The sequence below is a fragment of the Danio aesculapii genome, chromosome 15, assembly GCF_903798145.1.
Source record: "Danio aesculapii chromosome 15, fDanAes4.1, whole genome shotgun sequence".
Classification (NCBI taxonomy): Eukaryota; Metazoa; Chordata; class Actinopteri; order Cypriniformes; family Danionidae; genus Danio; species Danio aesculapii.
In genome coordinates this window covers 28,642,693-28,657,100 of record NC_079449.1, presented here as the reverse complement: position 1 = coordinate 28,657,100, position 14,408 = coordinate 28,642,693, and the positions used below count along the sequence as shown (strand labels likewise).

General features: G+C 33.7%; 1 protein-coding gene across 2 annotated transcripts in view; it reads left to right on the top strand.

Annotated features, from left to right (window-relative positions):
• Positions 1–12,400, top strand: part of alcamb (activated leukocyte cell adhesion molecule b) — a 38,205-nt gene extending 25,805 nt beyond the window's left edge. Inside the window, exons 9-16 of one of the 2 annotated variants that reach the window (XM_056473766.1) lie at positions 86–198; positions 300–426; positions 1,084–1,202; positions 2,862–3,000; positions 5,266–5,295; positions 7,941–8,055; positions 8,356–8,469; positions 11,179–12,400. In XM_056473766.1, coding sequence (XP_056329741.1) covers positions 86–198; positions 300–426; positions 1,084–1,202; positions 2,862–3,000; positions 5,266–5,295; positions 7,941–8,055; positions 8,356–8,449 — 737 coding nt within the window. In that variant the 3' untranslated portion in view covers positions 8,450–8,469; positions 11,179–12,400. The remainder of the gene's footprint in view (positions 1–85; positions 199–299; positions 427–1,083; positions 1,203–2,861; positions 3,001–5,265; positions 5,296–7,940; positions 8,056–8,355; positions 8,470–11,178) is intronic. The other variant, XM_056473767.1, reaches the window with a different exon arrangement.
• Positions 12,401–14,408: the final 2,008 nt, after the last annotated feature.

The following is a 14,408-nucleotide window of genomic DNA, read 5'->3' as shown; positions in this document are numbered from 1 at the left end:
GATTGCATTGTTTCATAAAAGATTATCTTGAAAAAAAGGAACTTTCAAAAATGTGATCTCTTTTCTCTCTCTCTCTCACCGAAAGATCTTGACGTGATTTTTAGCACCACCGGTAAAGTTTCCAAGAAACTTGGCGAGAGCTTTGATACAACTATTGATATTAAAGCTTCAGGAAAAACAGAAACCTTTTGTAAGAAGGTAAAAAATAAATAAATATTCTTTGAGCATTAAATATATATAAGTAAAAATGTACATTTTTAGTTGTTGTTCGTTCCTAAATGCAAAACTTTATTTTATAGGGCAGTGAAAAGCTGGTTGGCCCTCCTAAATTTGCCAGCTTGAAGTACACAGACACTGGTGTGTATGAGTGTGTTGTTACAATGCTTGGCCTCAAGAAGACACAGACATTTGACTTGAATGTTCATGGTAAGTTTGCAGTGCTCTTTGAATATGATTTATCAGATTGTACTTTAGCCTTTAAAGGATAATTCGCCCCAAAAATATTTATTTATTCGCCCTCAAGTGGTTTCAAGCCTTTAAAAAAGCATAGTACACACAGAAATTTGAATTGCCATTATTTACTCACCCTTCACTCATTTCTAACTTGTTACAGTTTCTTTCTTCTGTTAAACACAAAGTAAGATGCACAGAATGTTGAAAAAGACGTTCATAGTAGAAACAAAAATACTATGGATGTCTGTGGCTGTTTTTTGCCAACAGTCTTTAGAAAATCTTGTTTTCTGTTCAACAGAATAAAGGAAATATTGGTTTGGAACCACTTGGGTGTGTATTTGGTGAGAATATTTCAATTGAATAAATTTAAGAGATTTTTTTTAGTAACACAATGAGATATTTTGAAGAATGTTTGGAAACGCGTAGCCATTGACAAACATTGTAGAAAAGTAATATGGATGCCAATGGCTACCAGTTACAACTATTGTGAAACTGGTAGCCAAAAGCCACTCAAACAGAAACAAGTGGAGTGTGAATTAATTATGACTGCTGTAATTTTTAAGTGAGCTATTACTGGTGTACCACAGTCCATTGTAAATGTGAGAAATGCTTAAAGTTTTGATTTTGCAGGTCAACCAGTGATCAGGAGCCTGACCAAGAAGCGTGGTGACGGTACGAACAAGATCCTGAGCTGTGAAGCTGAAGGATCTCCGAAACCTACAGTGCAGTGGATTACCAATGGCACAGAGGTAAGTCTCTACACAAAGTGTAACTTTCTGACACATGTAAGGTATACTTTTTTTAGTATTATTTAATTAAGCATCTGTTGATTGAAAATCTTTACGGTCACTGTTAGAAGTTGCCTATGTTTTGGAATATTACAAATGTGCATTTTGCAATCTGATTATTAGCAGTTATGATAAACGAACAATTTAATACTTAAATTGATCTAATATTCAGGTGGATGTGGAAAGCATAGGGACTGGTATGTGATTTAAAAAAATACTCTTTTGCCATAACTTAAGCAAACAAAATACTCTGGTTTAACTCACTTGGCTTAAATTTAATAACTTAAATATTTAACATACTTAAAATAATTGTAGAAATTGGTTCATATTGATTTCTGTATCCATATCAAATAGAATAAAATGCTTTAGAGTTGGACAAAATTGATCAATACTGCCAATCATTAGATTTGTGTTAAAGAGAAAAAAAAGTTGTAAACAAATGAAGAGTCATAGGTGAAAAATGAAAGTAGTAAAAGTGAAATCAATATTCATTTAGAAATAGTTTGTTTGGAAATTTAAACAACTGGAAATTTTCTCTATAAATTGCTAAAAGGGGAAAAAGCATGCTGTTTGCCAGGTTTTCATGTTTTCCAATGCATGCATTGGGGCAAGCCAATGAAATAATTTATTTGTACCAATGAATAAAATTATTTATTCAACTAATAACAGTCTCATGCCATTAGGTATATTATCTATTACTAGAGCTGCACATGAACATTTTTTATAAGTATCATAAAAACTAAAACCGAGTCTTTCAAGAAGCCTTTATGACATTTCTGCACTTTATTATGAAAATGCACTTTTATAATTCACATTCCAGTGATAAACTGCTGATTCAACAGTGTGTTTTTGTAAGTAAACATTTCATATTAAACAAGCCAGCAGCTCATATTCAGAGCCGATAAAGATGTAACATTGTGACAGAAAACACACATGTAGCTTGTTAAACAACGTGGTCATCATTGCTAGCACTTGGATGAGGTCACTATTCAAACACACCAGATGACTAGTTTGTCTAACTGGGTGTGTACAGGGGAAAGCCATTAATATAACGAGGCTTTGACGTGCTTCCTGTATCATGTGGTTTTATATTGGTACAAATTGAGCCGTCAGTGCAACTCGTCAGATGTCAAGAAAAGTGCGCTAGTTCATTAGCCTGCTTTCTCTTTGTCTTAATTGTGTGCAGAGCAATAGCGCTCTCTAGTGGTGATATTAGTGCTTTACAACAAAACCGTGTGCTTTGTGTATCATATTGCATAAACCCTGCAACAAATGATTTTCTTACTTGGAGGATTTGTCTTTATTTATACACACGCACACAATTCAAAATATCTAAACGTTTAAATCAAGAACTAGATTCTAAACAAGTAGAAATTGTCTCTTCATTAAAAAAATCCAGCTGTATTTTTCCTTAAAAACAATCTAAATAATCTGCAAGTAAGTTGGTGTAAGCAAAATAATCTTGTTTTCAGATAATTTTGCTTGTTTTAAGGAAAGATTCACGTTATTTGCACTAAAAACAAGCTCTAAGTACGATAGTTATTTTTGCAATGCAATGTTAAGTCTGTTCATCTTTTAATGGATTTTATTGTTTTATTTGTTTATTTTATTGTGTTGTAGGTGAAAATTCAAGAGAGCGAGCATGTGAATGGAAAAATCACATACTACATCACTGTCAGTCCAAGGGCCAATGTCACTGTGTCCTGCACGGTCTCCAATGATTTGGGTTCTGACACGAGAAGCATCGATGTGTCATCGCGTAAGTGTAACTTCTGTCCGCTTCTCTTATTTGACTACTAAACACTTATTCATGACAAGTTCATTCATCGTTAACAAAATCATTGAGACGAAACTGTTAAAGATTAAATATTTAAAAATACCATTGGCTGATGATTCGTATTTATGTAAATATAAATTGCGTCCTGTCAAGATCAAGATTTTATTTTAAACCTTATTTTTCATCACCATAATTACTGTAGCTAAAATACCAGTGCAATAAGCAATTCATTTACTCTCTCTCTTTTTTAAAATCTTTCTTTGTTATAAATGCAGCATTTTAGTGTAGCTCATAATAATGTAACTTAAGTTTATTAATGGTGTCACGGTGGTGCAGTGAGTAGCATGATCGCCTAACAGCAGGAAGGTCACTAGTTCGAGGCTCGGCTGGGTCAGTTGGCATTTCTGTGTGGAGTTTGCATGTTCTCCCCGTGTTCATGTGGGTTTCCTCCGGTTTCCCCCACAAGTCCAAAGACATGCACTATAGGTGAATTGGGTAAGCTAAAGTGTCCTTAGTGTATGTGTGTGAATGAGTGTGTGTGGATGTTTCCCAGTGATGGGTTGCAGCTGGAAGGGCATCCTCTGCGTAAAACATGTGCTGGATAAGTTGGCGGTTCATTCCGCTGTGGTGACACCGGATTAATAAAGGGACTAAGCCAAAAAGAAAATGAATGAATGAATGAATGAAGGTTACTAATGTATTACTAAATGCTGAAATTAAGAAACATTCTGTGAATAGCCTAATAAATGCTTCAGTATTGCCTCTTTGCTAGGTTATTATAGCAAGTGTCAACAAAAGTAACTTTATAGTGATTATGGTGTTATGATATAATGAAATAAAATGTAATACAGTGGTCCCTTGTTATTCGTAGGAGTTACATTCTAAAAAAAACCCGCAATAGGCGAAATCCGCAAAGTAGTCAGCTTTATTCTTTACAATTATTATAGATGTTTTTAAGATTGTAAAACCCCTCACTACACACTTTATACACCTTTATACACCTCAATCAGGCATTAACATTTTCACACTTTTCTCTCTTGTTTAAACACTCTCAAAGTTCAGACCTTCGTAGAAAATAAGTCCAGTATTATAGAATGAAACCAAAGATCAAAACCATTTGATCCTCATTTATTTATTCCGTAATGGCGCCCTTCAGCCACGTAACTTCTACCTTCCTTTAGCATGTGCAGAGGTTCAACATTTTGTGCGATGGTTAGTATCTTTCTCTGCCTTCGACTGTGCAGAAAGTTTTCTTGACATTGTGGGAGAAAACTTGCCAAATTTACATTCTGAACTGCACAGGAGGCATGGAAGAGTTTGATTGACAATGGTCTACAGCCAGTCAGGACACAGAACCCAATGCGCTGTATTAAAAAATCATGTCAAATTACAAAAAAAAAAAAATCGGTGAAAATGGGAGGCCACCAAATGTGAACCGAGTCATAGCGAGGGACCACTGTTTAATATCTATATCTTATAATCTAACTATGATAAAGTAGCATCCATTTTTGTTTGATGTAAGTTTTGTTTAGCCTACACATTCTCACACACACTCACTTTTTACCAATTGTTACTTTTAAAGCAAAGTTTTGTCTAAATGGTTTTGTTCAAATTACATCAGTTGTTCTTTACAACTTTAGTGCATTAGTTAACATGAACCAGCTGTTAGCATTTTTACAGCATTTATTAACAAAGCTATTCATTTGTTTATTCAAGTTAATTCTCAGTGATGCTGCTAACAAATTTGCCTTTTGATTTGAGCAATTCATTGTCAAAATATGCATTAATTAATGCTGTAGATGGTTTTTTTTTATCTTGTTGTTGGTTCATGTTAACAAATTAAACCTTACTGTAAACCGTTACCAATTCAGTGTATGTAATATAACATTGAAATATAAAAAACATCTCCAACTCATGTATATTATTTATTAAAGCTCATCTTTCCTTTTTCTTCCATTCTGTTTGTCGGGATGCTGGTCTGTTCTCTGACTAACATGTGCTTTGACTTTACATCACTAAGAAATCTTCTGACTAACCCTGGGTTAAATTGGTAAACCAACCAGAGCTGTGCACTACTGGATTTCTGCATTTACACGCATTGCTTTTTCATTCTGGGTAAAAACTATTTCACTTGCAGTCAGTTGGATGGATGTGGATAGAATTTCTTCAGTTTTGTAGGCATTTGGCCTTTTCATTCCAAACTTGTAAGCAAATGGAAGTTAATGTGACTTTTATATCTGATTACAGTTGTTGAGGACGTGACAATGGACAAACAAGGTAAGACCGTGAGCTGTTGTTTACAATCATGTGTACAGTCCAGTGGACAGCCTTGCATCATACAGAGAGCATTTGCCAGCATCAAATTAGTCAAATAAATTGAAGGCTTTATACATACACTACCGGTCAAAAATATACTATTATTATTATTATTATTATCATTGTGTGTTTGTGTAAATTGTGTTGTGGTTCAAAAGTATTATAAACAGGGTTCGTACGGATGCTGGAAATCCTGGAAAATGTTTGATTTTTAAAATAGTGTTTTCAAGGTTGGAAAAGTGCTTGGATTTTGGACACAGTGCTTGAATTTGAAATTGCAGGGCTCGAAATTGCGACCGTTTTGGTTGTATATGTGCCCGAAATTGTATCTATACGAGTTCAAAACATTTGGGAGCATTTGTGCGAGAGCATAAAATTGTTGCTGTCCGACCAGTTTTCATTGCAAAATGTTCACCACATGCACCGATTTAGGACTCATTCACGCAAAATGCATATTTGCACCTAAAAACACCAAATGCAGCACTCTGGAATGGCTTAAATGTCAACGTGCTGCTGTAAACAAAGCCTGCAATGCCTACCCCACCTTAAAGCTCTTCTGATTGGCCCACTGCTCTTAAACTGAACGCGAATGAATTGGTTAATATCAGCTATCAATCACTCAGTTCAGATGACAGGGAGCTGCTAAAATGTAAAGGTCTGGATATGAGAGAATGAAAAAAACACTGACACATTTTGTTTTAGAAACCACCTAAAGTTACAAATAATGGCACATCTGATCAGGGATCGTGTGGTGAATGTTAATCCACCCTTGACACTTTTCGAAGAGTGGATAAAAGACGTTCAGTAGGGTAAAGTCCGGTATGAAAATGATTAAAGCCATTCACTGTAAAGTCTGTGAATAAATGCCAATAAATCTATGCTTTAAAGTATTCAACAATTTAAGTTGAAATGTCTTATTGTGTTGTTTTTTAAATAGCACAATGGATTTAAATGTAAAAAACCAACAAACACATACAGCATATATAAACGTAATTTACAGTGGTTGTTAGGTGTTTGAAAAGCATAAAAAATGCACCTTGAAAGTACTTAAAGTGCTGGAATTTGAAGTTGGAAAAGGTGTAAAACCCTGTTTAAAAGATGTATTGACTTTTAGTAATCAAAGACACAGATTGTTAAAGAGTGAAAGACATTCATAATGTAAAAACTCCTTCAATTTTCTCCCCAAAACAATCCCAAAAAGTAAAATGTATCACACTTCCATAAAACTATGAAGCAGGAACAATATTTTCAACTTTGATGATTGTAATCATTAATAATAATTCAGTAGCAATAATAAAGGGACAAAAAAGAAAGCAAATCCGCTAATAAAAATGATTTCTGAAAGATCATGTGACGCTGAAGACCGGAGTAATGATGCTGAAAAATTCAGCTCTCAGTTACAGGAATAAAAATACATTTGAAACTACATTCAGCATGAAAACAGTTGTTTTAAATTTGCAATATGTCATAATTTAGCCATTTTTAACTGTATTTTTAATCAAATAAATGCAGTCTTTAAGAGAGGGTGGGACATAAAATAGCTCCTCTCTTTAAAAAGTCAGCCAATAGTGTTTTATCACCGCTCTGCCAGTGAGAGTGGTTGAGCTCAAGTGCGTCAAATGAAAAGGGACGGGACATGTTAGATACTAGAGAGCGTTTGATTGGTCAAGATTTGAAGAGAAGCTAAAAGTATGAGGTGACGTGAAAAAAAAAAATCATTGATCAAAATTTGCAAACTTTGGATGTTTGTCTTCTGAACGCAAATGTTGTCACTGTTTTGGAGCACACTAGCTCAGAGGTTCCTAAACTTTTAAGCCCGCAACCCCCAAAACAACAGTGCCAGTGACCCCCAATATTCTCTGAGGTTTCAAATATATAAACCTTGCACACAATAGCGCACACATACCAATAGGCCCAAATCTATTCACCGTTTAATTTTGGAGAACGCCACTCGTAGACTATCCTCCATGTTCAGTTGTTGCCTGTGTTTATTTATTTTTTTTTATGTATGTGAGTGGCGTAAAGGTGTTGTTTAACCTGATGCCATAAAAATCAATGTGCTGCATCATCTTTAGTATAATGTAATCACACCAGCGGTCTCAAAAAAAAATCAAAAGCCTGATGGCTTTTTATTTGCATGTGGTTTTTAATGTTTATTATTAACATGTTAACAATGTAACCATTAACTACTATTTTGTTCTTCAGTTGGTTATGAATAAAATATGCTCATTCTAATAGTTTAATAAAATGATTTAGATTTTTGGAAATCTACAGCACTAGCTTATAAATATCCTTAAATCTACCTAACTGCTACTAATATTATATTATTTTATTTTATTATAAATTATTTTAATTTCACAAGACCTTCAAAGACATTTAAAAAAAGAACGACATACAAATCCCAAACTTTTTACCGGTAGTGTATGTGTAATTTAAAAGAATACATGTTTTTAAAAAAGGCTTAAAGGTGCTGAGATGTCCAGCATCCTGACAAATATCATAGTGGCCATCAGTGTTTTTTTTTTTTTTTTTGTCATTTGTCTTTACCTCCTACAAGATGTCCATGTCCTTTTCTGATGGTTTCACCTCTTTTATTTCCTAAACAGATCAGTCAGAGGACTACGGTGACCAGACGGCACTGGCTGTTGGCATTGTTGTTGGCTTGATGCTGGCAGCACTTTTGATAGGACTGGCCTACTGGCTGTATATGAAAAAGTTCAGGTACTGGCTTCCATAGTATTCATTCCTCCTTATTAACAGTTATCATTCATCTCATTTTGCTTATTAAATCTGACTATATGGGATTCATTTCCCAGTGATGGGTTGCGGCTGGAAGGGGCATCCACTGCGTAAAACATGTGCTGGATAAGTTGGCCGTTCGTTCCGCTATGGCGACCCCAAATTAATAAAGGGTCTAGGCCCAAAAGAAAATGAATGAATGAATGAATGAATGAATGAATGAATATATGGGATTCAGATTTGTTAAAAAGGCAGAAAATGTAACGTTTAATCTGAATGCAGGCAAGGATCTTGGAAAACCGGAGAGAAGGAAGACGGGTCAGCAGAGGAGAGCAAGAAGCTGGAGGAGAATCAGAGCCAAAAAGCTGAAGTGTAATGACAAAGAAGACATTCAGGGTGAGACGACAAGAGGACATTTCAGAAACCTGAGCGATTTTATTTATTTATTTTTCTGCTCACCAAAGTTTTTAAATTAATATGGTAAAAGCATAGTAAATTATGATATTTCTACAATTTAAAAAAAACTGTTTTGCCTATTAAGCTTAAATAAAATGTAACTCGTGTGAGTTGAAAAACCTCTGCAAGTAGAACAAGTGACACGGTGTGTGTGTGTGTGTGTGTGTGTGTGTGTGTTCTCTGTGAATAAAATAACTGAACCCAGCATTTTGTTACTTTCACAAAAGTATTAAGTGGATAAGGGTGCGAATTAACCCCTCCCCTCTGAATAACGTCTTAACAATGTATGGGGGGTCAGTCCTTTAATACTGGGAAATATTTCACTCTGTATTTTTAAAAATAATTAATAATTAAAATAATAGATGATATAAATATTATACAGTTGACCACCCCATAACAGTTCAAACCATTTTGAATGCATAATTGTGCCAATCAGTCTATTCGAGGAAAAAAAAGGCTGAAATTGCCAGATTTAGTGCAACAATTGACATCGTGTTCGCAAGTCTTTGTTTTCTTATAAAATAGGTGTTTGTATCTACATTTAGCCTGAAGGCAAATTAGTTCAAATTAGTCGCATCATTTGTAGTTTAACCTGCAGTAATATCTGAAATGGCTAATCAGAGAATACTGTAGGGTTGGGCAAAAATACATTGAAATGCATTTTACAATTAAAAATCAAATACATTTTGTCTTAGGTGTATCAAGATAAACTACAAAATACAGCGGTCACAACATGTATCAATATAAATACAGCATGTTGTATTTAGAATGTAGTATTTTTACTACAAAATACTTTTACAAGGGAGCCTGGCATTTCTTTGCAAACCTTTCATCAATTAGACCTATTCGATCAATCCCTTAAACTGACTCCGTGATGTAAGCAATTTTTGATAGCAAATGTGACCTGTAGAATTGCCATCATCTCTGTACAATGATTATTCATCCTCTTAAAGTTTTAAAAGGGTGTTAAATAAAGAGTGAATGCATTTTTGTTCACAGAATTTTTTTAGAAATCTAGTTTTTTTTTTTTTTTTGCTATTAAACTCTTCAATTCTTACAATACTGTGAAAACTGTATAGGAGCTTTTGATTATTAAATATTTGTGTTTCAGATGTTGTGACATCTTAAGGCTTACATCTTTCCTCTTCTTTAACTATACAGTTGATCAGACCCTACTGATCAACTACTGGCATTTGAAACAGCCAATGAAGTATTGTAGGAATTGCCACTGTAGGACTTCTCTTTATGCTGTTTGTTTTAACGACAAACATTTGGCATCAGCAATCCATCCAAAACTATTATTTGTACGGTATACGCTTTCTCCTAAGATTTTTTTTCAATTCTACTTTACATAGTCAACAACATTCAAAGCACCAATCAGAGGGTGCATTTAATGTCTTGATGCAGATTTGTAGATTTGATGTAGATGAAATATTTTAAAAATAAAAGACACTAAAATATTTTGATAGAAAATATTAAGCCGTTTTCATCAACTTTATCGATTTTTACAAATGACAAAATAATATTTTGTATTTAAAATACGTATTTGAATTGCGTGTAAATAATTCCCATCTCTGACTGTAGGTCAGATTACAAACTTAAATATGTTTTATTAATAAACTAGACGTAACCAAAAAATAAATACATAAATGACTGAAAGCATGTATTACACAAACTATCCAGAACAGTTGACCTCCCTGATCGTCAGTTTATACTTCGCACATTGGATGAAACTAGTGTCAGATGGTCCTTCAAGAGCGTTTGATACTAGTTTTTTTCTACTTAATACTTTTGTGAACGCTGATACTTTTCATTAAAGAACGCTGAAAATAATAATTCATATAAAAACTTAGTTTAGATTTAGACCACCAGTAGACATCGTGTTCACAAGATTTTTTTTCGTTAAATAGGTGTTTGTATCTACATTTAACCTGAAGGTAAAGTCAAACGAGATGCATTGTTCGTAGTTTAACTTACAGTAACTTCTGAAATGGCTAATCGGAGAATACTGTAGGTCAGATTACAAACTTAAATATGTTTTATTAATTAACTAGATGTAACCAAAAATAAGTAAATCACTGAAGCATGTATTACAAACTAACTAAAACAGTTGACCCCCCCCCCCCCCCCCCCATTTATTATTGACACATTGGATAAAACTTGATGGACCATTTCATACTATTTTTTTCTACCTAATACTTTTGTAAAAGCTGACACTTTTCATAAAAGACTACTGAAAATAATAATTCATATTAAAAACTTAATTTTATACATCCTTGTTAAATAGTCTTATTTTGTAAAGATGGATCTGATCCATCTCAGACTTTTGAATGGTAGCGCATCGCTGTTTACACAAATATATTGAGCAGCTCAACTGTTCCAACATTGATAATAATCAGAAATATTACTGAAGTGCCAAGTTAGCCCATTTGATTGATCTCTGAATAATGATTTAAGACTAATCATGTCACCACAGAAATAAACTACATATTACAGTAAAAATAACTGCAAAAACTTAATATTTGACAGTTTTACTTGTAATTTATCAAACAAATGCAGCTTTGTTAAGGATAAATCCACTAATTATGCTTCATCTTATGTTGTCTTAACCGGCTGAACCGTTTTCTTATGCATTTTGTCTTTCTTTAGGATGAATTTGAGAAGAATCCCATTTTCCCTGAGAGAAGGAAGGAAGGAAAGAAGATTGGTGGAATCTGTGAAAAAATGGAGTCAGAAGCTGTAATGGAGGATTTGAGTAGCTGCGTCAGTTACATCGCCACCATCGTCTGTAAGATGTCTGCGCCTCCGCGTGCTGGGGCATTTAATTGAATTGAATTCGTAATGCGTGTTGTAAAATATGTGAATCTTTTACATTTGAAGATCCAGCTTGTTCGGAAACCCGTGTCTGTAAAGTGTTCCTGGGTTTCACATTTGATCGTTGTTTTTATTTGATTTTATTTCTTTTGTCCCAGGTATTTAGTTATGCAAATTTGTTTTTTGCAGTTTCATATGGTAGAAACACTGTGGCCTTTAGTGTCTGTAAGGGATTTTTTTCCCTTTAGAATTACACATAGTAATCTGTGGCATGAATATGAAGCATGTTTTGTTTTTGTTTTTCACATTTATACTGAGCACTTGGCTAGTTTTCAGGTTTTAAGTCAGTGAGCAAAAAATATATCCCAATATTATACTTATTGGGATCCCGATAACCGTTATTTACCAATATTTAGACATTTGTATGCATTTAAATGAAGATTTTTGCCCTACAATTTGAAGACATCATGAAAGCCATTGCCTTTTGCTTGGAAGCATACAGAAGACTCACCAGAATCCAGGTTAAATTAAAATCTTCTTTTGTTTTTTATTTGGAAAATGAAAAGTCTGTTCTCGATAATGTATATGTACATTAACACTTCATCATCGCAGATCATTATATGTTTGTTAATCTTAAATGTTTCGTTCTGCTGCAGAATTGTGCGTGCTCTGGATTAAGCATTACTTGTAAATATGGTCAACTTTTTTTTTTTATTGTTTTGGTTTTATTTATATTGTTATGGTTTAGCTAAATACCAGTGTTTGACATTTTACACTAGCTAGTTTTAGCCAATTTTCCTGAAAATATACCTCTGTTGCTGTTGAATGGTATGGTGAAATTGATGGTATTTACTTGCAGGCTTTGAAATTGTGAAATGTAATCTTGCAGCTTTCCAACTGTATTGCAGTGTTGCTGCGTTTCTGCTTGAGCGTCAACTCAGCGGATTTAATCCACCATCAAAACCAAAGAGGTTGAATGTGGCCATGCAAGTATTGTACATACTGACCATTGTTTTGTACTCTTAGTTGGAATAAAGTGTACATTTTTAGGAAAGTGTTTATTTGCTGTTTGTTGACGTCCTTCTGCAATGCATGCTCACATTTATTATGTAATTGTACACCAATATTTAAGTGTTTTTTTTTTTGTGTATGTTTTTCCAAAACTCACTACTGCAGTTAAAGTGTGTGGTAATGAAATAATTACATTTCCACATGTTATAGTTTTATAGTTATGATTGAAAAAAAAAAAAAAATTGGAGTACTTTACTCTTCTGTTGTCTTAGAATTCTGTATACATCGTTTGTCCGTTGGGTCCAAAAATGATCCACCTTCGCTTAACCTCTAAAATAAAGCAGCGACAATTAATTTCAATCCTCAAATCTGTGTTAAATGAAGAAACCACCTCATCTTCAACACGAACTTTGTGAATGGGTTTTCTTTGTGTGCAGAATTTCTTTAATTGTTAGGGCATATCACTTCTTTTTGATTAGAGGGTGTAAATAGTTTTGGCAAGACCGTATTCATAAAAGTTAAAGCAGCATATTCTTTTTGTGTGTGCGCTAGTTAAGGCTGGGTGATTAATCGAAAAGTAATTGAAATCGACATTCAGAATCTATAATCGATCTAATTTTCCAGGTCAATTTTTTTTCAATTACCTTGCCTACTATATGTTGGGTCACGTGACCCCGATCTAAGGCTGAATTACACTCTTTATATTATGATTTATACTTACTATTATATTATACTTCTGCCAAGGACATGTGTACAGTCCAACGCAGCCTTCGCATACTCGAGCACCAGTCAAATTTATGTATTTGTACATCACAACAAAATGTAGTGCAAGCTTTGTGATTGGTCGGTTTGGAAGCAGTGACGATGGTGAATGGCGCAGAGAGCCAGGTGTTTCAATTTCAGTTGTTCAGCGTTGATGTTCAATAAATAATCATAGTCTGTTTACTTCAATTATTTTTAAATATTTTTCTGTACAAAACCTGTCAGTGAACTATGAGGTCAAAATCATAAATAAATTAAATAATCGTTCATTAATCGTAATCGAGTTCAAATGTTCAGTTAATCAAGATTTTGATTTTAGGCCAAATCGTTCAGCCCTAGTGTGAGTAGTTAAAAATAGTTTTATTGGCAAGTCAAAATTGACCCAGACAACTGTTATACCCTAAATATGTACAGCCTTCAAGAAACATTTCTTTTTTTTTCTTATGTTGTGGATATTTTAGAAAAATTCACCAAACTTTAAGTAAAAAAATAAATAAATTCTGCTGCTAAAATGGTGCCTGGTTCATTTTTGACCCTTAGTCAAGAAGAGGTTTAAAAAGAGAATTCTGTGCAAATTAAAATAGTTTTTATTTCCATATTTCAATTGAAAACATTACACGTTTACTTCTAAATGTGTTAAATTCTTTAATTCTAATTTAGATTTAGATTTTTATCAATGTAAATGTGTTTTTACAAAATAAATATTTTATTCTTTGAACTGAAATGCTTCTAAACTAAAGACTTTACAGTTCAATTTAATTTACTGGAGTAATTTTTTGTTCCATAGCCAATGTTTTCAAGAACTGCTGCACATTAGTGTTACATTTGAGCCAACAAACTTCACTCAAAATATATATATTTTGCTCGTTCAAACTACTTATTTAAAATGAGCTGAAACAACACAATACTTGAGATTTTATTGGGACAACTTAATTTTTTTTGTTCAATCCACATAAATTTAAGTAATTTGTGTTGGGACAACATGAATAAATTGTGTGGAACCCTGCATTTTTTACAGTGTTCTAGCAGAAGGAAATGGGTATTTCAGCCCAGGGAGAACAAACTACATCCCACAGTTCCTGTGAATTTGGGGTTTTGCTTCAGAAACTGCATTTTTTAATGTCATTCCATGGGTTTTCAATTGGGTTGAGATGAGGGTATTGACCACTCCATTGCCTCAATACATTTGCCTGAAACTAAGGTGTAGCTTAATTACTTTTGTGTTTCTTGTTGCTGCCTTTTCAGGGGCATTTCCTCTTACACATTCCTCTACATGTTGATTCAAATGATAA